Here is a 22,636-nt window from a genome sequence, read left to right on the forward strand (position 1 = left end):
CTTATTTCAGGTCTAAATTTGTTTCTGTACTTTCTACCCATTTACTTCTCATTCTTCCTTCTTAGTCTGAGTACAACAAGGCTCATCCTTCTTAGAGGCAGCCTCTGTTCCCTGCATCTTTCCTTCTCCAGGCTAAATACCTTTAGCTTTTTATTTGGAATAAACCACTGACCTTGGTGCCTTCCTCTGGTTGCTCTCCAACTAACAAGTGTCCAAATGAACTGTGGGACCAGAAATGAAGAGACTCCTCCAAATGCCTATCATCTCCTTATTCCTGGGTGCTGTACATCTTTTAATACCAAGTAAGATGGCCTCAGCTTTCATGCTACTCACATGACAATGTTGATTGAGTTTAATGTCAGTCCACTAAACCCTCCAGTTCTTTTTTTCTTTTTTCGGTTTTGTTTTGTTTTTTTGCAAGGCAAAAAGTGCTTTATCCACTGCACCACCTAGCCGCCCCTCCAGTTCTTTTTCAGATTAATTGCTATCTACTCCTGCATTTTGTACTTATTAAGTTGATTTTCTATATCCACATGTAAGACTTCCCTTGAACTTCTAATCCTCTTCTACTGTCACTGCAAAAAAAAAAAGAGGGTATTTTTTGTTTCATGATACACTACACTTAAAAAAAATCTTCTGAGAATATCTCCATATTTTCCAGGCCATTTTTAGAAGCAAAATGTTGGTTTCCAAAATGCTATTTTAGAAATCATCATACTAATTAATCAATGATTAAAATGGGCTGTCTAGTACTAGCCTTGAAATACCATATTAAAGGAATTTTAGAATGGAATGGAGTTCAATTAAATTATTGCAGGAAAAATTTGGTCTGGACCATTTGTAAAAACTTACGAATCTGGGGACTTGGAGTAGCCACTTCCAAACAGGCTGCGAAGAGAGCGTGGTGGTGAAATCTTGGCATCTCTTGAATAGAAGACCATACAAACATCCTTAGTGATCACAGCTGGTTGAATGCAATGATCAAGCTGGAAGCAGACAAAAACATGCTAAGGATCGAAATACAGGCATGTTACATACAATTAATTAGTGGGGTCTAGGTACTATAGTTGGAAAGCTGTGTTGAGATGAGTTTTAAAATCTTAAGGGGGAAGAGATTTTTGCAATGACTCTTCAAAAACAGGGTTGGATTCTATAGAATGTCTACCATTAGACTGCCAGCTCCTTGTAGTTTTTCTCTCTTTTTACCTCCAGCACTAAGCTCATAGGAAGTTAACAAATATTAAAAAAATGTCTGATGACTCCTCTAGCAACGTTCTTGATAGCACATCAGAGAGAGTTGACTATAGGGGCTAGGCAATGACTTTGGGCATAACTACAATTTGTCAATTCATTCAATTAACCAATATATATTTATTGAGTCTCAACTTTGTACACTCAAGCATTACATCTTTCAAATGCCTTATTATTTTCTGATTATTTTCAGGCTGCTTCTACAGAGGAAAGAGTCTACAGACAAGTATAGGCTCAGTCCACAATTATAAGGACACATTCTAAGAAGAAGATGCTAGAGTTTAAAGTATAATAACAAGAAAACTTCCTACCCCCATTCAGAAGGACAAGTAGCTTGTTGCTCATGGTTTTAGAGAATGAGCCCAAAGCTGAAGAAATTAAATGACATGTCACATTTCTAATACATGTCACAGGGATAAGATTTGAAGCCAGGTCTCTGTCTCCTAGGCAACTAGGACCACCACATGATGCTTCCCTTAATCTGGACCAGTCATAGCATAAGATATGGTGGAAAAGTAAAGGTACAAACCCACTATCCAACTCCTCTCTGAGCATTTACTGCTCCTATGAAGAAAAGAATTCCCACTATTAAGTCTGAACATATCTCCAGGAACCTAGACATAACTGTAAACACAAAAAATAGGACCCCTCACCTCTAGGTATGCAGACAAGGTCATGTAGATCTTTTCTCCATAGGGTGTCACTCTGTTTAGTAGGAGGGAGTTATGCAAAGAGCTGTCCCACACAGCCTCAAAACGATAAAAAGTCCTGAATTAAGAACAAAGAAGGCGTGATATAAGCATCATTATCAAATAATTCACTATGCAACTTAGGATGTGATACTATGATATGTCACAAGGGAATGCCCTCTCAAACTTTCAGTTTATTATCTAGCAAATGATTCTTCAAACACATCAGAGCATGGCCATAATCCCCAGCAATGTTGAGGAGTAAAAAGTACACTCAGAGCAGCATTTAGACCTATGAAGACTATTCTTGGCCTGTAATCAGCCTGTCTTCTTCTAATCTAAGAGATTAACACAAGTGAAGGTAGGGGAGGGAAGTGGGGTGAAGAAAGACTACATGAGTAGCTTCATCAGCCACTCATAAGAGCTAGAAAGAAATATGCAGTTTATACAATTTATTCTTTCTATCTCTAGGAACCCAATTAACAAGATACAAAAAACTAGGGACCACAGCTTTTTTTGTGCCCCAGAAAAGCCAAAAGAAGGGCTTTCCAATCACAATCAGATTTTGAAAGATTGATAAAGATGGGCAATATAATTTAAGTTCAGAAAATTATTTTTTGAAAGTCATCAAGGGATAGTAGAGAGCAGGATTCAATGTTAGGATAACACTAATCAAGGGCTGAGTCTGTATGAGAATCACAAATAAAGGAAATTCTTCTCTAGTAGGTTGCAATAAAACCACAGGGTTGGGCAAAAATTTTTTTTAAAGTATTCATTTACAAATAAGGTATAGCTATGTTTTTACTAGTGGAACTGCAAAAGACAACATCATTTGTTAATCTGCCAAACAATTCATTCTGAAAAACAATTAATACAAAAGAAACTAATACACACATGGAACTTTATTCACTAAGGACACAAGTGCTCATATGTCTTTCCAATTCTCAAAAAGGAAAACTGAGCGGTCCTTACTGACCCCTCTTTTTACACACTTGGACACAATTATTTAGCTTTCAAGTTGTGCCAAAATCTCACTTATAGCATTTTACTGAAATACCAGGACTAATTCTCAATATCATCCTTTATTTCTTGAGTTGCTAAAGTTTAGGTCCCAGAGGAGGATTCTAATTCAGGATTCAAGAATTGAGGTTCCCTCAATAAGTTTCCACAAAGGTAAATTGCTGTATCTTTCCAGAAAATTCCTTCATATCTCCTCTCTGACCTATGAAAGCAAAAGCAATGAAATCTTTAAAAGGCCTTTGATGCAATAAATACTTGGCACTGCTAGTTAACTCTCTAAACACCTTTGCCCCCTTTTAAACATGACTGCCAAAAAGTCTTCTAGAATACTCAGTTTCTAGGTTTTTCATTGAAGTGTGGTAGTGCCTATTGATTGTATTTTATAATTGCAACTTTACGTGAAAAGACATTGCAAAAGAAGGAAGGGGTGGAAGGAGGGAGGGAGACAACAAAAGGAAACTACAGTAATAAACTTTTATTCAATTAACCATATTTAAGGTCAAATTCTATTCCATTACATTTCACGAAAACCCAATTTGAAGGAAATTTCAATTATCCCCAAGTAATCTAGGATACATACATTCTCCTTCCACTTCCTGTATTTCAAATCCAAATGGGAACATTGCTATAATGAATAAATAATGCAAATTCTTCTATGTAACTGGCTACATTATTTTCAATATGTCTGTGTTGACTATGTTTAGTATTACCAGGTGAGTGACATGATTCAAAATTATCATGCAAACGCTTCCAGTTCACACAAGAAAACTACTTGACATTTTTAGAATTCAGGGTCAATTTCCTTGCTTACATCAAGTAGACCAATAGGACAGAAGAATAAGAGCAAACAAACAAAAGAACTGGGGAAGTTTTGAATACTTCCTGATGATGATTTAAAACTTTCCTTCCCAGAAAGCACCTGTCTAGAGTTCCTTTGAATAAGTGTTTTTAGAGCCTGCAGCAAGTCAGAAGACATGAGGTCAAGGACAAGCACTAACCCCTCCTAGCTGTTTGCCTCTGGGAAGGCCCCTTCCTCTTAGAGAGATCCTATGAGCTCCAAGGCCCATGTGGCCTCTGAGGGTTCTTTCAAGGTCTAACTTAGTGGAGAGTCATTTCCTTTGGAAGCAAAATTAAATAGACTGCTGAGGGAGGAAGGGAGAAGGAAAGAGAAAGGGAATAGTAAAAGAGAAAAAGACTACAGGGTTAAAATAATGGTTTTAGAGTGGATCTTACAATAGAGCTCCTGAAGATATTTTAACCATATATGGCCTCCCTAAGGAAAGCAATAACTCTCCTTCCTTGAGTATGTGTTTAAAACTCTCATGACTTTTATATGCACACCTGCCAGATTTTTCTCAAAGAATATCATGAAAGGTTATTTTTAACCTTTGTTCTCAAAGAGCACCAGGACATCAGGAAGGTGATGTCATGATAAGCATACTGGATTTGAGTGAGGGGAGCTGTGCTAAGTCACCAGCCTCCAGAGTCATGTGGGTCCAGTGGTCAGATATGAAATCAGGACCCTTGAAGATGGCCTTCAATGTGAGGCAAATCAGGGTAACGTGACACAGCTAGAAAGTATCAAGTGTTTCAGGTCAAATTTGAAATCAGGGGTTCCTGACTCCAAGGTCAGTGGTCTATCCACTGCATCACCTAGTAAGCATAATAGAAAATATATCAAAGTACTAACTTATGCCAAAGGTTAAATATGAGACAAGGACTCTTCCTTTCCTAAAATGGGCAAAACATAGATATGGGAAGTTTTCAATATGACACAACCAGGACCTTGCTCTGCTACAGAGGAGAACAGTGGACCAATATGGTAAAGAAGCCTCAATCATTAAAGGAAGAAAACTTTAAGCAAAGTCCTCCTCACAAGTTCTGATCTCGAACAATCAGACCAGATTCGATAACATATAAGACAAACAACAAAGAACAAAGTGACTGACAACTTACAAGTTAAGAAGCAATCAATGAACATTTGTTATAAGTGTCTACTACATGGCAGGCACTGTGCTAAGCCCTGGAGACACAAAAAGAGGCAAAAGACAGACTTTGCCCTCAAGGAGTATACACTCTAATGAACAACAAATAGCAAACCTCTCAAGCTTTTGGCTTAGATAAAATAAGAAAATCAAGGAAAGAGGAAGGTATTGTGAATTAGGGCTCAAAGGAAGACTGGAAAGAATTTGTTTTTCAAATAAAAAGAGTGAGAAGCAATATGAAATTTCCTCAGAAATTTCCTATTATGTAATTAAAAGCAAGATCAGTTCAAGAGACAGAGTAACAAAATGGTACAAGTTTAACATGTGGAAAAAATAGTAAGCCATCCACCTGCTGAACTATGGTCATGCATCATAGAATTCCAGTGGAGAAAAAAGAAGCTACTTTTGAATAATTAAAAAAAAGAGTAGAAATACTATATCTTAAGCATCAGCTGAGAGGTTTGCAAAGGGAAAAAGCACTAGGAGTTAAAAGTACATTTTAGCAACAAAAGGTAAAGCATTCTGCTAAACAAGAGACTTTATGTGTGTAAGAAGCAAACAAAAAATACCTAGGCATATCCTTATCAAGAAAGAGCCTGCAAAAACATAGAAAAAAGCTCTTGTTAGTGCAGCCAAAAACAAGACAAGAAAGCAGAAAAGTAAAAAACAGAAGAGAGAAAAAATATGCTGATAAAGAGAAAATAATTAGAAAACTATGTAGACATTTAACAAAAAGAACACGCCTGAATCCAGGGCTGGTGCAGATCAGACAAGGAGCCCATGCTTGCTTTAAGGCTCCTGGATAGGAGGCAGAAATGACTGCTACTCATTCCTTCCTGCTCCTCTTGGGAGCTGCCCCAGGCCTGCAGAAGGTGAAGATAAGAATTTTAGGGAGGGAAGGGATCTGTTATATGACACAAGACATCTTTCTTTGGGTACAAGGGCCTGGATAGAAGGGAATGCTTGGACCTTGATGATGTCAGCCCATTCTCTGTAACCACAAGACCCTTCCAAAGAGACACAATTAATGGACTTGGGACCCTGAGGTAAATGTAGATTAGGTGTATTTGAAAATCCATTTTCCTTGGCTGTAGTTTTTTCTTGGTCTACCAAGATGGGTGCACTACTGGATCTTCTTAAAGCTCTCCAGACTGTGATAGGCCCCTTGAATGCCACCAGCACTTCAAGATTCTTTCTATATGCATTTTGCTAGGCAAAATGTATACCCAGTGTATTCCCAGAGAGAAAGTAGCAAACACTAGTTGAATGAATACCAATTACTGGCAGCAGAGGGCAGCCTAGAGGCAGGAATGATGAAGCAACAGTTGCCTGGATGTGCTGATAGGCTCAGTCAGTTTCTAAGCCCCCTCTTATCCCTGGGTCTTTTCATTCCTCTATCTCCTAAGGGATTTATGAATATATTTATCTCATCAGTGACTCATGACACAATAAATATACAAAAAGATTCTTCAAACAGGAAGGGGTCTTAGAATACAGAAAGAAGCAGAACCCTCTTCAGTTAATGATCATACCTGTATGAGCATGTTTAAATAGTCTAAAAGAATACTGCCTTAATTATTTTGAGCACATTTTCAGGAATAAACAAACAGGGTGAAGTTAAGTAATGCAGAAACCAACAATATCAGAACACTGATACTCTGCTATCCTTAACCATAAAGAGATCAAGAAGTTCTGGCTTCATCACAATGAACACTTGGGTCCTTTCTCAAGCAAAGAAAAATCTTTCCATTAAACTGTGATCCAGTGAAAACACATGAAATATTACCCAGTCTTTTTTTTGAATTTTTGCAAGACAATGGAGTTAAGTGACTTGTCCAAGGTCACAAAGCTGAGTAATTAAGTGTCTAAGGCCACATTTGAACTCACGTTCTCCTGACTCCAGGACCAGTGCTCTATTTGCTGGGCCACCTAGTAGTCTCTCTCCCAGTCTTACAAAGGGGAAAGAAGATGGCCATTTAATTAAAACATTTGCAATGATCAACAAGTCTGGGAAAAGGAAATTCAAAAGACTTAAAAAAATAAAGACAAAAAGAAGTTAGGTCTTTATTTTGGTCATGCTAGGTCAAAGAGATTTATGTGGAGATTCCCAACTGAGAACACAAAGAGGAAAGCAACATGCAGGATCAACAGATTTCCTCCAAATAGCAACAGTAGTGGCTTCATGTAAACACTAAAGATTTGCAAGGGAGGAATGTGTCTCTACTGGAACCCTCCAGTTAACAACATCTCTCTTCCACAGCAATCAATTCACAATGAAAGGACAGTCTTAACGATGCTTTATTTCTAAATTCTCTGGATAGCATGCTGAAGCTTTCCCCCCTCTCTTTTCTCCCTTATTCTCCTCACTTCATTAAAAAAAAAATATTTTTCTATTTATATGTTGAACAATACTACAAAAACATACCCTCAGAGTTATTTTGTTGGTAGCATGAGGACATATGACAATGGAATGAAGTAAATCAGACCCCTGCACCTCAAAAACCTTTAGTCAGGCAGGGATCAAAGTGCACCCCGGTCAGTCCTCATCAAGACTGAGCCCAAGAGTGTCTTCAGGGATCCTACCTGCTAGAGTTGTGGGAAGACTTCAGATACTTGGCAGAGATGATGTTCAGAGAAAGAATGGCATCAACAGCAGCTTCATCCACCTCTGCTTTGCTCCTGATTCGACCTAGGGAAAAAGGTGGACGTGTTATTGTCAGAGTACATCCCTAAGTCGAAAAAAGTAAACTCTAAGACAAATTAGTAAATCAGTTAAAAATTCTAGTATTCAGGGGTGAGAAGGATTCCTCAGGTTGACTGTTCTGGGCTCAGACCTCTGCTTTCTCTCCACTTTTCTTGTCTTTTCTTTTCCTTTTTTCTTTTTTAAAGGTTTTTGCAAGGCAAATGGGGTAAAGTGGCTTGCCCAAGGCCATACAGCTAGGTAATTATTAAGTGTTTGAGGCTAGATTTGAACTCAGGTTCTCCTGACTCTAGGACTGGTGTTCTATCCACTGCACCACCTAGCTGCCTCTTCTCCACTTGCTTTTCACTTACTTATAGCAGTCACTGAGAATAAAAGTCATTATACAAAATAATTCCTGCTCTCAAGGAGCTTATATTCTTTTGTTGTTTGGTTGGGTTTTTTTGCTAGGCAATGGGGTTAAGTGGCTTGCCCAAGGTCACACAGCTAGGTAATCATTAAGTGTCTGAGACTGGCTAAGTGTCAGGTCCTCCTGACTCCAGGGCCGGTGCTCTATCCACTGCGCCACCTAGTTCCCCTCAAGGACCTCAGATTCTAATGCAGAGACAAATCAATAAGTAGCATATTTAGAATAAATACAAAGTACACAATGGGATGATGGGGTAGATGGACACTGGCATTGGGGAAAGCAGGAAGAAATGCTTGAACTGGCTCTTGTAGGAAGTAAGATATTTTCGGGGGCAGAGATGAAGTGCACTGTGTGGGAACAATCTTCTCAAGCCAAGACTATTGCAAAAGGATCCTGAACAGGAATTCATCTTACCCTGCCCCTCAAATTAATTTCCTCCAAATGCCCATGGACAATATTCATGTTCCTTCTCTATTCAAGAGCCCTCACTTGCACTGTCTTGCTCCCTTCCCACCAGATCCCTTTAGACAATAGTCAAATTCCAAAGCTTGGCATAAATAAAACCTGGCCCTATTTAACATCTCAGGTCAGGTGTCACCTTCCCTGCTCCCTTAGATGTTAGCAATCTCCCTCCTCACACTCTCCTGTATTTACTTACCCAGAGACATGTCACATCCCCTGAGCAGATGGCAAAAACTTTATGTAGGTCATCTCAGAGCCTGATTCCAATGCTTTGGCATGATCCAGAGCACACAGCAGGGGCCTAATAAGTACTGGACTGAACCAGATTTATGATTAAGGCTCAAGTCTAACCAAACCCACAACACCCTTTCTGAGTGCTCCAGGTCACATGCACATGTACTTTTCCTAAACTTCAAGTACACAGTTCTTTAGGACACTATTAACTCAATGACTTAAGGCTAATTAAAGAATGAACTAACTGATAAGTCAACAAACAGATATTCATCTATTATGTGCACAAGAGTGCGGCTATGCCACATTCGAGACAGAAAACCAAAGATTACCAAAATATACCACAGCATTACATGATGAGTACACTAGAAAGTTAAAAAACAAAGGACTCTGTGAGGTTAAAAGGGAAAGGCTGCTGACCAGCCACAAAAGGAGATAGTGGTCGGGTTGTGATGAGTTGTCATTCAACAGGTGAAGAGGACAGAGGGAAGAGATGCCAGGCATTGACAGACCCATGAGTCAAGGCATGGAGGAGGTGTTTTAGGGATGTTTTAGATTTCCCAACAAGCCTGCCAGCTTGGATCATTTCTTCAACTCTTTTATAACTCCTGTGAGTGAAGGGAGTGCTTTTTACCCAGGAGATCAATAAAAGTGATGTATTGAATGACTGCATGATTACTGAGGCAATGTCAGAGCCAAGGCTCCCTCAGACTCCGTGGAGGTCTAGGAAGGTCAGCGAATAAAGATTTCTTAGGGCCCCTTGAGGTCTTTTCTCATCAGCAGGTGTACTTACCCACTACCAACTCTCGAACATCCTTCCAGTGCAGCTCACTGCCCTTCTCATGGATGATGGTCACTGTGATCCTGCGTTGGATGCCCTGGGAAAAACAAAGCGGGGGGGGGGGGGGTCAGAGCAGTTGCCCCCCCACTTGCATCCTGCTCTATTGTTTGGGAAGGGGGTGCTGTCTGACTCATCATACAAACAAGTATGAGACAAGTGGAGTTTCCTGCCTCACAGAATGGGCTGGAGTGCATCCACAGAGAAAAATCTACTTGTGGTTCACAGGAGATATTTGACCAGAACAATCCTCATTGCTACTTCTTTGTCCATTGTTGTAATCTGGACAGCAAGTCCTCAATTTTTTTTAAACATGACAGCATGAAAGTTGTACAAATCCTATGAAATAAATAGGCATGCTTGTGGAAATTCTCTCACTTAGATGTTTGATACATTATTAAGATGTAACTTTTTTTTGATAATTTGGTCTCTCTATCACCTTAGATTGGAAGTAGAGTGGTCACAATTCCAATACACAGGAGTTTTAGCCTGTTGTTTTCCCATGAGGGCAAACTCATCCTTCTTTAGGCCAACTGCTGACTTTTGGCTCCTGGTACAGTCAGACTGAGAATGTCAGATTGCTTTTAGCTCTACTACTGCTCAGAACTTCTGAACTGTTATTCACCAGGCTCAGCCTCAACAGAAGCAAGGGCTACAGGTAAACACCACCTATCCAGAAGTTGTTATTAATAAATTTCTTCAAAATCATCCAAGAAGAGGCAAGGATATATAGCAAAGTATCAAGAGGAAAAATTTAAAAGTCAAATTTAGGAAAAAAACTTATAGAAATCTTATTATCCCTCTTCCCCTATTACCTATTAAGAAATCCATGTCATGAAAGGAAAAGGTAACAGGAGACAAAAACAACTCTTTTGCTCAACAATTTCTACGCTTACTCCTGAGTCCCATCTCCTTTATTAGTACCTGGTGAAGCAGAAATGTTCCTTGACAGGGAAGGCCTGCAGTGTGATCAACCACAGCTGGGATATACCTGTAAAAACATTGGCACACCAAAAAAAAAGGAGTTAGAGAGGATCACTGACTTACTTAAATAAACTTGGCCTCTTTCGGTGGCAAAGAATTGGAAATCAAGTAAATGTCCTTCAATTGGGGAAGGGCTTGTATGTCATGGAACACTATCGTTGTATCTGAAACCAGGAGGGACGGGATTTCAGGGAAGCCTGGAGGGATTTGTGTGAGTTGATGCTGAGTGAGATGAGCAGAACCAGAAGGGCACTGTATACCCTAACAGCAACATGGGGGTGATGTTCAACCTCGAAGGACTTGCTCATTCCATCAGTGCAACAATCGGGAACAATTTTGGGCTGTCTGCAAAGGAGAGTACCATCTGTATCCAGATAAGGAGCAGTGGAGTTTGAACAGAGTTCAAGGACTATTCCCTTTAATTTATTAAAAAAAAAAACCCCAGATATCTTATTGTTGGATCTTGCTTTTTTTCTTGGACTTCTTGTCTCTTCCTTAGGGATATGATTCCTCTCTCATCACACTCAATTTGGATCAATGTACAACATGGAAGCAGAGTAAAGACTGACAGATTGCTTTTAGTGAGGTGGGGGGAGGGAAGTAGGATGGGGGAAAATTGTAGAACTCAAATAATATCTTTAATAAAAATAAATGAAACAAAAAAAAGAAAATTACTCCAAAAAAAGGAAAGAAAAAAAATAAACCTGGTCTTTTCAAGACCTTATTAACTACAGTATATAAACACAAAGACATGGAATTTCAGAGACGGAAAGTACCTCTGATCATTTAATTCATCCTACAGCTGAAAAAGATTCCCTTCATAACTTTCTCAACAAACAGTCATCTAGTATTTACTTGAAGAATTCTGGGGTGGTGGGTAGGGGAAACCTGATACCTACTGGGTCAGCCCTTTCACAAGAGGGTAACTGAAAGATTCTTCTAACAAAAAGGCAAAATCTTCTCCCAACTTCTCACATATTATTACTAGTTCTGGGACAAGCAGAACAAATCTCATCTCTCTTCCATGTGAGAGCCTTAAAATAATCAAAGAAAGTTATCCTATGGCTTATCAATTTTCTCTTCACCCCACATCTCCTTTATATGAGCTCCAGCAGTTATTAACTCCCCAGTCATCTCTTTTCCAGGCTAAATTTCCCTAGCTCCTTCAGGGAATTTTTCTGACATGACCTTGAAGATAGTCACCATCTTGGCTGCTCTCCTTCTGAGGTTTTTCAGTTCACCAATGCCCTTCCTCAAATGTTGTGGCAAGATTAGTCCAATATGCTAGATGTGTTCTGATCAGGCAAGAAGACAGGGGGATTATTACATATCCCTCCTCCTGGAAATGAGACTTCTCTTTATGTAGCCCAGGTTTGTATTGACCTTTTTGGCTGACAAATTACACTGATGACTCATACTGAGTTTACTAAAATATCAGATCATTTTCAAGGAAAATTTCCATCTAGTAATTGAAGATGATTTCCATTTCTCCCTAATCCTGCACTTAAAAAGTGAATTTCTGATCTACATATAAGACTTTACATGTATCCCAATAAAGTTCATCTTATTAAATTTAACCCTATATTGTGTTTGCTAAATTTCTTGGAGTCTTCCACCGGCATCTAATGGTCACCATCACACTTTGCCTCTCTGAATTCTCCTCAGCACTTGTCCTAGAATTACTAAGAGTTATTCACTTTTTTGCTTGAATGAATGACCCTTTCCCCAAGAATGTAAACAATAAGTATCACAGAACTGTCTCTTAAAGTCATATCCTTCATGTGAACCTTATCACCAGATTCTTGGTCACTCAATTCACTATTTGGCATAGTGCCCTAATGCAGAGGTGTCAAGCATGTGGTCCACAGGTGCACAGTGTAACACTCCCCAATGTGGCCTACAACTAGACTAAAATGTAACGAGGAAATATTTAACAAAATGGAAAAAAATACAATAGAATATAGAAAATGTTAATATGTGGTTTTCTTTTTCTTTTTTCTTTTTTTTTAGTTTTTGCAAGGCAATGGGGTTAAGTGGCTTGCCCAAGGCCACACAGCTAGGTCATTATTAAGTGTCTGAGACTGGATTTGAACCCAGGTACTCCTGACTACAGGGCCAGTGCTCTATGCACTGTGCCACCTAGCCGCCCCCAGGATGCGCCACCTAGCCGCCCCAATATGTGGTTTTCTAAGTCAATATGTAGCCAGCAGGGATCCTTAGTTGAGTGGTTCCCATAACTATTTGAAATCAATACCACTGTCCTAAAGAATTAAAATACAAGTCAAAATTTGAAGCTTACAATTTTCTTTCAATCTTTGCTCCATGTTGGAGTGCCTTCCTCTATGTCATAGACATTTTGGCTTGCAAAAACATTTTAGACCCAGCTTTATTTAATATTCACTTTCATCACTTGCTCCCAGGGTGGTAAGCTCAACTTGAAACTCTTTCTTGATCTAGGAGAGGGACCCTATCCTTCAGAAACTCTCGGATAATTCCTGATAACTTTCTGCAGAATAATCTTCTCTTTGTTCCTGATGAAACCCACTCAGTGGGTGGAGAGTAGGACAAACACAGACTTGGCAAATGAAAGTTAATAGGATTGTGGTTCTCAAGTTGAAAGGGTCTTTGATCCCCTCATTTCAGTCACATTCCATTTTACAGACAAGGACAATGAAGTTCAGAGTCACAAAGGCAGGAATTATCTGAAATAAGATTCGAATTCAGGCCTTCCTAACTTCAATTCCAGGGTTCTGCTTTTCAGGTTGGTTCCATCAGGACCCTCTGCCATCTGATAACAATCAAAGAAGCTAGGGAATTGATTGTTAGAAAGTTCTGTGATGTGAAAACCTGACTAGTAAGGCAATGATGAAATGATCAGTTCAGTTTATAATTGAAGATGACAGGGATTCAGAGAATTGAATATTTAGAAAACAAGGCTACATCTAAAAGCAACAACATCAACAGTAATAGCTGGCATTTCTATAAAGCCTATTACCAGGGGAATGCTAAGGGCTTTACAAATATTATCTCATGATCTTACAACAACCCTGGAGGTAGGTGCTATTATTAGCCTCATTTGATAGTTGAGGAAACTGAGGCAGAGAGAAATGAAATGACTTGCCAAGGTTAAACAGTTAAGTCAGTTCTTCCTGACTCCAGATTTGGTCCTCTGTGCAATGTGATGCCCTTAGTGACCCTATATATCACATATCACAATTCTTCATTGTCAAGGTCTTTTCTTCACTGGAAAACATATCAAGATGGACTTACTCTCCTGTAGGTTCCAGTTCACTGATCTCAAACCAAACAAGAAGGTCATATTTGCTCATACTCTGGCCCAAGCTGGTTTTGCTCATAGTGTTCAACTTTGTTGCTGGCACTTTATAGGGAAAAAATGAGAAAACGTCAAATTATTGCTTGTTCAAAGGCATCTACTAGAAATTGCACAATTTTCAAAAAAGTAGTCTTTGACACTTAGGTCACTTTGGTAACTGCCACAAAAGCTAGGGGAGTGATTTAGGATCAGAAAACTTGGAGGTAGAAGCCGGAAAATATAGAGAATAAATATAGTATTTCCTTCTTATTTTAGAGAATGAAGTAAATGGTATGTAGGTCCTCAGACAGTATGCTGTATATATGAGTTCTATCTACACTTTCTATGCAATCATGTCCTAAAAGAAGGGTAAATAACATGGCATGATGCAGTCTGCAGACACTTCTAGATATCAAAGGATGAAATTTACACATTATTTTGAATACTTAGTTGTCTTTGTTGGAAGATAACAAATTTAAACAGAATCTTTTCTACAGTTTGCTTCAAAAGCCTCATTATGAGAGAACCATTATGAGAGAATTGGCAGAGAACCAATTATTCTAGAGGTGGGATTGGCAAACTATGACTAAAAGCTAAGAATGATTTTTATATTTTTAAATACAACAAAATTTTACTTTAAAGTAAAAAAATATTCTTAGATGAGTAGTACAAAAACAGGAGAAAGCTAGATGGGGACAAGCAGTAGTTTGTTGACCCCTGCTCTAGAGAATAATATTTTATGGTTCACAAGGCATCAATTACAACAAAGTTCCTTTATTTATATGGGTCTGAGAAAATGTTTCAAGTTTGAAATTTCTACTTACACAAGGATCTCTCCTAATCCATGCGCAGAGTCTGTATTTTCATTTTCTTTTAATTTTCATTTTTTTTCATTTTTTTTAGGTTTTTGCAAGGCAAATGGGGTTAAGTAGCTTGCCCAAGGCCACACAGCCAGGTAATTATTAAATGTCTGAGACTGGATTCGAACCCAGATACTCCTGACTCCAGGGCCAATGCTTTATCCACTACGCCACCTAGCTGCCCCTAATTTTAATTTTTTAAATTTTATTTGAAGTAATGGGGTTAAGTGTCTTGCTTCATGAATTCGTGTGTCATCCTTGCACAGGGGCCATGCTAATCTTTTCTGCATCATTTCAATTTTAGTATATGTGCTACCGAAGCAAGCATGGTGGCTTGCCCAAGGCCACATAGCTAGACAATTATTAAGTGTCTGAGGTCACATTTGAACTCAGGTCCTCCTGACTCCAGGGCCAATGCTCTATCCACTGCATCAGCTAGCTGCCCCCAGAGTCTGTATTTTTCAAATACAAAATCTTGGGAGTTATTTCATATATTTACTTCAGATTTAAATTTCAAACATCAACTAATGTTGAAATATCTGAATGAGTAAATCAGCCAGAATCTTAATTTTTTGTTAATAATTTCAATTCCCCCAAAGTTATAATTTTGAAACACTATCTTTTTTTTAAGGTTTTTGTAAGGCAAATGGGGGTTAAGTGGCTTGCCCAAGGCCACACAGCTAGGTAATTATTAAGTGTCTGAGACTGGATTTGAACCCAGGTACTCCTGACTCCAAGGCTGGTGCTTTATCCACTACACCACCTACCCACCCCTTCTTTTTTTTTGAAACACTATCTTAAAAATAAATGTGAACTAAAGATATCATAATATATTCCCAGAAATGTTAAGAACCTTAGTAGGTCATCATCCCATCCTTTCCATTTTACATATGAGAAAGCTTAGGCCCAAAAATGTAAAAAATTTCCTTAAGGTCATGTGGATAGGAAGTTGTAGAGAGGACATAAACTCAAGACCTCTGTCTTCCAGGTCTATTCCTACTCATAAAATCTGTGCCCTCACCAAACTCAAATGATTTGAGTTGATGGGGCTAAGCAAGAAAACATTAGAACCCTTAACTCAAGAGTTATCTCTGTTGTCAGGGCAAAAAACCTAACACACACAAAAAAATGACTTCTACATATGGAACTTTGAAATGAAATCTGCCTTCACATGTATGGTTTCAGTGGTCTAAAAACCCAGCAGCTTCCCCTTCTGTGACAGCAAGCCAAGAAGACGGTTTCCCAATATCTTTATGAAAGTCATGGGTTAGGTCTTTCTGACTAAATGAACTGAGCCTTAAATTCAAAGAGGACAGAAACACCTTTGCTTCAGCCACACAAAAACAGTGTCTTAGGACTGTTCTATATCTAAGGCCACTAACCATCTTGTTTAGGGACCCTCTGGTTCTGACAACATGGGACAGGCAGAGAGAGAAAAGGCGATAGCACGTTGGGCCCATCCTGGAAGTTGGTGATGGCAGAAGATGCAAGGGCATTGGCGTGCTCAGAAAACACATTCAGCACATGAACATTCATATAGTCAGACATGAGATATCGAATCAGTTCAATCTTTCTCCCATAGTCTGGTGAGAGGATGAAGAGCCAGGGTACCGAGAATGGGGGAGGAGAAACAAAGTGAATTGGGTAGTAGGGGGATGGACAATGTGGGAAAAGGAAGAAAAGAAAAAGAAAAAGATAAATGAACATGGAGAATAAGTTGATTATGCAAAGAAAAGTTATGAATCATTTCAATGTAACTAAAAACATGCAGAGAATGGGGGGTGAAGGGGAAGTGGTGGTGGTGGTGGGTGGGAAATGAACAGTTTCTAGGAAGAGAAATAGGTGAATTACTAAGATGTGGCAAATGCTTAGGAAGCACACATTCTCTCTTTCTACTTATTGTTCTGGTTCAGAATTTGAGGAGTTAGCTGCTTTCTTCAGAAAATTTCAAGGTGAGTAATTTAGAAGAGTGGAAATCGGACTGTATTACACTCTAAAGCTATTCACAATGAAGGACATACACATACATATAGATGTCTGAACTCTCACCTGGTTTGGAGAGTGGCATGGGTGGAGGGAAGAATCTCCGGGATGGTTGAGGAGGACTGTCAAGAAATGAAAGTCAGTTTTCCTACAGACTTTAAGAAAACCTTTCAAATTTTCCTTTCAGTACTACAAATGCTAGACCTCATTTTCCCTATGCTGAAATGTCAACTAACATACTTCTTGACAAACCTCTTGTACATCTCAGTTAAAAAATATATAGTGAGAACTCTCTAATTTTGTCTTGAGCAAAACATTTTATTATTATCATCAACATCATTACCATACTCTAGTTTCTTTATATTTTTTCATTCACCAGTTTAAAAATCTAAAGGGAAATTATCAACTATTCAGTATTGTTTCTTGGAGTTTGAGTTTTACAGGATGATTTACAGTTAACTATTTGACTGCAGCTAATCTGAAGCATAGCAGAGTGACTCATTTCTGGTGAAGTTTCATTCTACAGTCATCTGAAACAATCTTAAAGTGTCCTCAGAAAGTGAACCACTGGTAAAGTCTTGTAAAAGCTAGTAACTTCAATGAAAATAGGGAAATATAAGAATAGCTGGGATAATACTTGCCTTAAGTCCCTTCAAAGTTCTTTTTTTTTTCTAAAAAGGAAACAACTAAAAAAAAATGCTTTTGACTCATTTGGTCCAAACCTGTGAAGCTCTTGTCCCTGAACATGAGGAGGATGTTGCTGGTAATGGCCAAAAACCTCAAATACTATAGGTTTGGTCTTGATATAATCCACAAAGGATTCAGTTACCTCCACTGCAATCTAATAAAGGAAAAAAATAAGTTAGAGAAGTGAAAAAACTAACAAAAAGGGTTTTTTTTTCTTAACCAAAATCTGAATTCAAAGTTTTAGTTCAACATTTTCTAAATAGAGTACATGAAAGCACAAAACCAAATACCTCCACAAAAAATGTTCCAATATCTCTTCCAGATTTGTGTGTAGCATATGTGTGCATGTATGTCTGTGTGTTTGTTAGAATTTACATTATATATGGTACACTTTCATTACAGAGGAGAGAGTTTAGAGCCAGAGAGGACATAGCTAGGTAGTTAAAATTCCAGGACTAGAACTCAGGTCTTGATAACCAGTCTAGTGCTTGTCTTTCCACTGAGCTGTCTTAGAATTAGTATTTGAGGTGTGGTACCCTTTGGTTAGACTTGATTTCTTTACTACTTTTGCTTACATACTCTTTCATACTCCCTAACCCCCAAGAGTCACTTTAAAACTCAGTTTATTCTGTTGTCTTCTGTTCCACAAGTTATTCTGGATGGCCTGGGGATGGATGGCTCAAGCAATGACTGTACTTAGTATGACTGAGACAGAGGAGAGAGGCAAGTATGTTCCCCTGCTCCAGAGGGCCTCCCTGCAGGTTCTATGTGATTACCACTCTAGTTAGTTAAAGAACAGAGTACAGGCAGGAGCTGCAATCTTACAGATTAGCACACAAAAGGTTGTTAAAATCTTTTTTACTATATGCAAGTTGACATTGGGCTTAGAATTTAATGGAAAATATGGTCACTTCAATAAAATGCTTAATTTAAGATACCCACATTTTTCTGGGGAGAAGTAATTAACAACTGACTTAACTGATGGAAGATTTCACCAGCCCTTGCTATCACCCAATTTACACACACATACATGTTGTTTACTAAGACGACTGATTATAATTTGTTCAGGGATATGCTTATTCTCAGTATTTAATATTATATCACCACTATTGTCTCCTCTACTCTCGACTTTTCTTCTTAGGTAGTACCTTATCTTTGAGTCCATTGTCCCTGGGCCTGAGAAAGCTGAATGGAAATCATACAGTTCTACCCATTCTTAGTCAAATTCCAAAGAAATTAATGAATCACTTACATTCTGAACGTGATAAAAACCAAGAGGACTTCCCCTGCCATTGTTTTTTAGGGGTTCAGTAGAGAATGCTTCATCATGACGATGTAAGAAGCTAAATGAATAAACAAATGGAGCTTTCAATAACATGTCATTACAATCCTCATTTTCAAATATCATAATCTATATATACCTATATTTTTCATAATATAGGAATCCATAAGTGGATATAATTTATAAATTTACTATTGTACATGTTTATGTACATATAAACAAATATAAAGGAATATATATGCAGATAAAGACAGCATAAATGAAAGCATTATTGAAATTGAAAACAAAAGTATTCAATATTCTTTAAAACTAACTTCTAGAAATTATTCTGGGGATCAGTAACTCAGTAGTATATGTAGCTGAAAAATTGCTTGGAGTAGGGTTAGGAGAAATAGATAACTGAATAGCCTCATTTTGGTCCCAAAGTCATCATGAAATCATTTCATAAAAAAAATAGGTCAGCAAGGGTTTACTCTCCTGCAAAAATGTACTGAGGCTTCTCGGTAGTGTCTATATGCCTGAGATAATTTATATAGAGAAGCCACTGAGAGAGGAAAGTTCAGAGTAATAATAAGTATACTCTTTACACTCACAATGAAAATTCTATTGCTAAGGGGCAAGTGGGAATAAAAATAAGAAAACAGTAGTCAGTGTGAGCTATTCTCAGATAAAAGACTTAATATCCACTAGGAGAACACTGAAAAGCAAATTGAGTGAAAGTCAGTCACAGAGGAGAGGGATTTAAAAACATAAAAAACAGTTTCATGGTCTCAAGGAATGCATTCTTGATATATGGGATACAAAATATTGGAGAGAAGTCAGTATCCCTCTGTCATTCTTTGCCATATAAAGACTTTCTATTGTTTTTTTCACTTTTATTTCCCTATACTTCCTTTATTCTCCTTTTCTTCTTCTTCTTAACTACATTTCTATAAGGTTCCAGGTTTATGGTAGGTAACTGATAAATATCAATTGTATCTACATTGGTGGGGATCATGAAGTCCCACTGATAACACTCAAAGTTAAAATAATTATTAATGATTGTTGTGTACCATTTCCACTCTATCAGCAGAGTACACATGATTCTCATGTACTGAGACTGATCCATAAATCATATACCAGATCAGTAACATTTTTAAAAATTCAATTCAATTTTATTTTATTTTCAGCATGTAATTCTCTCCCACCTTCCTCTCCATCTCACATACAGAAAGCAAGAAAAACAAACCCCATTACAAACATGTGTAGCCTACCTAGTAAAACCAATTCCTTCATTAGGCATGTGAAGAAAAAGAAAAATCCTCTGAATAATGAATAATAATAGCTTCCCTGAATGCCTATCCCTCCTGGTTTCTAATACAGTAGTGTTCCATAATGTACATATACCACAATTTGTTCAGCCATTCTCCAATTGATGAACATTCACTCAATTTCCAATTCTTTGCCACCACAAATAGAGCTGCTATGAATTGTACAAGTGATGTTTTTACCCTTTTTCATGATCTCTTCAGGGTATAGACCCAGTAATGGTGTTGCTGGATCAAAGGGTATGCACATCTTTATTGTCCTTTGGGCATAATTCCAAACTGCTCTCCAGAAAGGTTGGAGGAGTGCATAGTTCCACCAACAATGTATTAATGTCCCAGATTTCCTACATCCCTTCCAACATTGATCATTGGGTTTTTTTTGGTCATATTGGCCAGTCTGAGAGGTATGAGGTGGTACCTCAGAGATGCTTTAATTTTCAATTCTCTAATAAGTAATGATTTAGAGCAATTTTTCATATGACTATGGATAGCTTTGATTTCCTCATCTGTAAATTGCCTCTTCATATCCTTTGAACATTTGTCAATTGGGAAATGTTTTTTTAAAATAAATTTGACTCAGTTCTTTATTTCAGAAATGAGTCCTTTGTCAGAAATGCTAGTTGTAAAAATTGTTTCCCAATTTACTACATTTCTTTTCATCTTGGTTACAGTGGCTTTGTGCAAGTTTTTTAATTTAATGTAATCAAAATTATCTAGTTTGTTTTTAATTATGTTCTCCATCTCTTCCTTGGTCATAAACTGCTTCCCTTTCCATAGATATGATAGGTAAACTATTCCTTGATCTCCTCGTTTGTTTATAATATTGTCTTTTATTTCTAAATCCTGTATCCATTTTGATCTTATCTTGGTATAAGGTGTGAGGTGTTGGTCTAATCTGAGTTTCTGCCATACTAACTTCCAACTTTCCCCAAAACTTTTATCAAAGAGAGAGTTTTTATTCCAAAAGAAGGACACTTTGGGTTTATCAAACAGCAGATTACTATAATCATTTCCTGCTATTGCACCTAGTCTATTCCACTGATCCACGACTCTATTTCTTAGCCAGTACCAGGCAGTTTTGATGACTGATGCTTTATAAAATAATTTTAGATCTGGTAGGACTAGACCACCTTCTTTTACACTTTTTTCAATTAAATCCCTGGAAATTGTTGACTTATTTTTCTCCATATGAATTTACTTATAATTTTTTCTAACTCTAAAGTAGTTTTTTGGGATTTTGATTGGTAGGGCACTAAATAAGTAGTTTAATTTGAGTAGAATTGTCAGTTTTATTTTTATAATAGCTTGGCCTATCCACGAGCAGTTGATATTTGCCCAGTTTTGTAAATCTGATTTTATTTGTGAGAGAAGTGTTTTGTAGTTGTTTTCATAGAGTTTCTTAGTCTGCCTTGACAGGTAGACTCCCAAGTATTTTATATTGTCTGAAGTTATTTTGAATGGGATTTCTCTTTTTAGCTCTTGCTGTTGTATCTTGATAATAATATATATAGAAAAGCTGAGGATTTATGAGGGTTTATTCTATATCCTGAAACTTTGCTAAAGCTGCTAATTGCTTCTAGTAGTTTTTTAGATGATCTTTTTAGGATTCTCTAGGAATACCATCATGTCATATGCAAAGAGTGAGAGTTTTGTTTCTTCCTTCCCAATTTTAATCCCTTTAATTTCTTTTTCTTCTCTTATTGCTGAAGCTAACATTTCTAACACAATATTGAACAGTAGTGGTGATAATGGGCATCCTTGTTTCACCCCAGATCTTGCTGGGAATACCTCTAGTTTATCCCTATTGCATATAATGCTTGTTAATGGTTTCAGATAGATGCTGCTTATCATTCTAAGGAACAATCCATTTATTCCTATGCTCTCTAGAAGTTTTTGGTAGGAATGGGTGCTGTATTTTGTCAAAAGCTTTTTCAGCATCTATTGATATAATCATATGATTTCTGGTAGGTTTGCTATTGATATAGTTAATTAAACTATAGTTTTTCTAATACCGAACCAACCTTGCATTTCTGAGATAAATCCTGCTTGGTCATAATGCATTTTCCTAGGGATAACTTGCTGCAATCATTAGTTGTTCTTGTTTTTTTTCAAGGCAAATGGGGTTAAGTGGCTTGCCCAAGGCCACACAGCTAGGTAATTATTAAGTGTCTGAGACTGGCTTTGAACCCAGCTACTCCTGACTCTAGGGCCGGTGGTTTATCCTCTGTGCCACCTAGCCACCCCATTTGCTGCAACCATTTTGCTAAGATTTTATTTAAGATTTTTGCATCTATATTCATTAGGGAGATAGGTCTATAATTTTCTTTCTTTGTTTTGACTCTTCCTGATTTAGGTATCATCACCATATCAGTGTCATAGAAAGAATTAGGCAGGGTTCTGTCCTCACCTATATTGCTAAAGAGTTTATATAGAATTGGAACCAATTGTTACTTAAATGTTTAATAGAATTCACTTGAAAATCCATCTGGCCCTGAAGATTTTTTTCTTAGGGAGTTCAATAATGGCTTTTTGAATTTCTTTTCCTGAGATAGGGTTATTTAAATATTTAATTTCTTCTTCATTTAACTTGGGCAACTTATATTCATCCATTTCACTTAGATTATCAAATTTATT

The 22,636-nt window shown here is 37.7% G+C and overlaps 1 protein-coding gene and 1 non-coding gene across 7 annotated transcripts in view; both read right to left on the reverse strand.

Annotated features, from left to right (window-relative positions):
- KIF1B (kinesin family member 1B) overlaps nt 1–22,636 on the reverse strand; it is a 192,324-nt gene that overhangs the window by 26,033 nt on the left and 143,655 nt on the right. For all 6 annotated transcript variants that reach the window (XM_074218481.1, XM_074218482.1, XM_074218480.1 and 3 more), the window contains 9 exons: nt 18,666–18,756; nt 17,449–17,567; nt 16,793–16,848; nt 13,841–13,949; nt 10,511–10,577; nt 9,542–9,626; nt 7,529–7,634; nt 1,905–2,019; nt 853–986 (listed from right to left, as the gene is read on the reverse strand). In XM_074218481.1, coding sequence (XP_074074582.1) covers nt 853–986; nt 1,905–2,019; nt 7,529–7,634; nt 9,542–9,626; nt 10,511–10,577; nt 13,841–13,949; nt 16,793–16,848; nt 17,449–17,567; nt 18,666–18,756 — 882 coding nt within the window. The remainder of the gene's footprint in view (nt 1–852; nt 987–1,904; nt 2,020–7,528; nt 7,635–9,541; nt 9,627–10,510; nt 10,578–13,840; nt 13,950–16,792; nt 16,849–17,448; nt 17,568–18,665; nt 18,757–22,636) is intronic.
- Nucleotides 14,965–15,071, reverse strand: LOC141510479 (U6 spliceosomal RNA). The gene has a single exon (XR_012474962.1). It is a non-coding gene; the product is annotated as a U6 spliceosomal RNA (small nuclear RNA).

Source organism: Macrotis lagotis, chromosome 1, assembly GCF_037893015.1.
Source record: "Macrotis lagotis isolate mMagLag1 chromosome 1, bilby.v1.9.chrom.fasta, whole genome shotgun sequence".
Taxonomy (NCBI): Eukaryota; Metazoa; Chordata; class Mammalia; order Peramelemorphia; family Peramelidae; genus Macrotis; species Macrotis lagotis.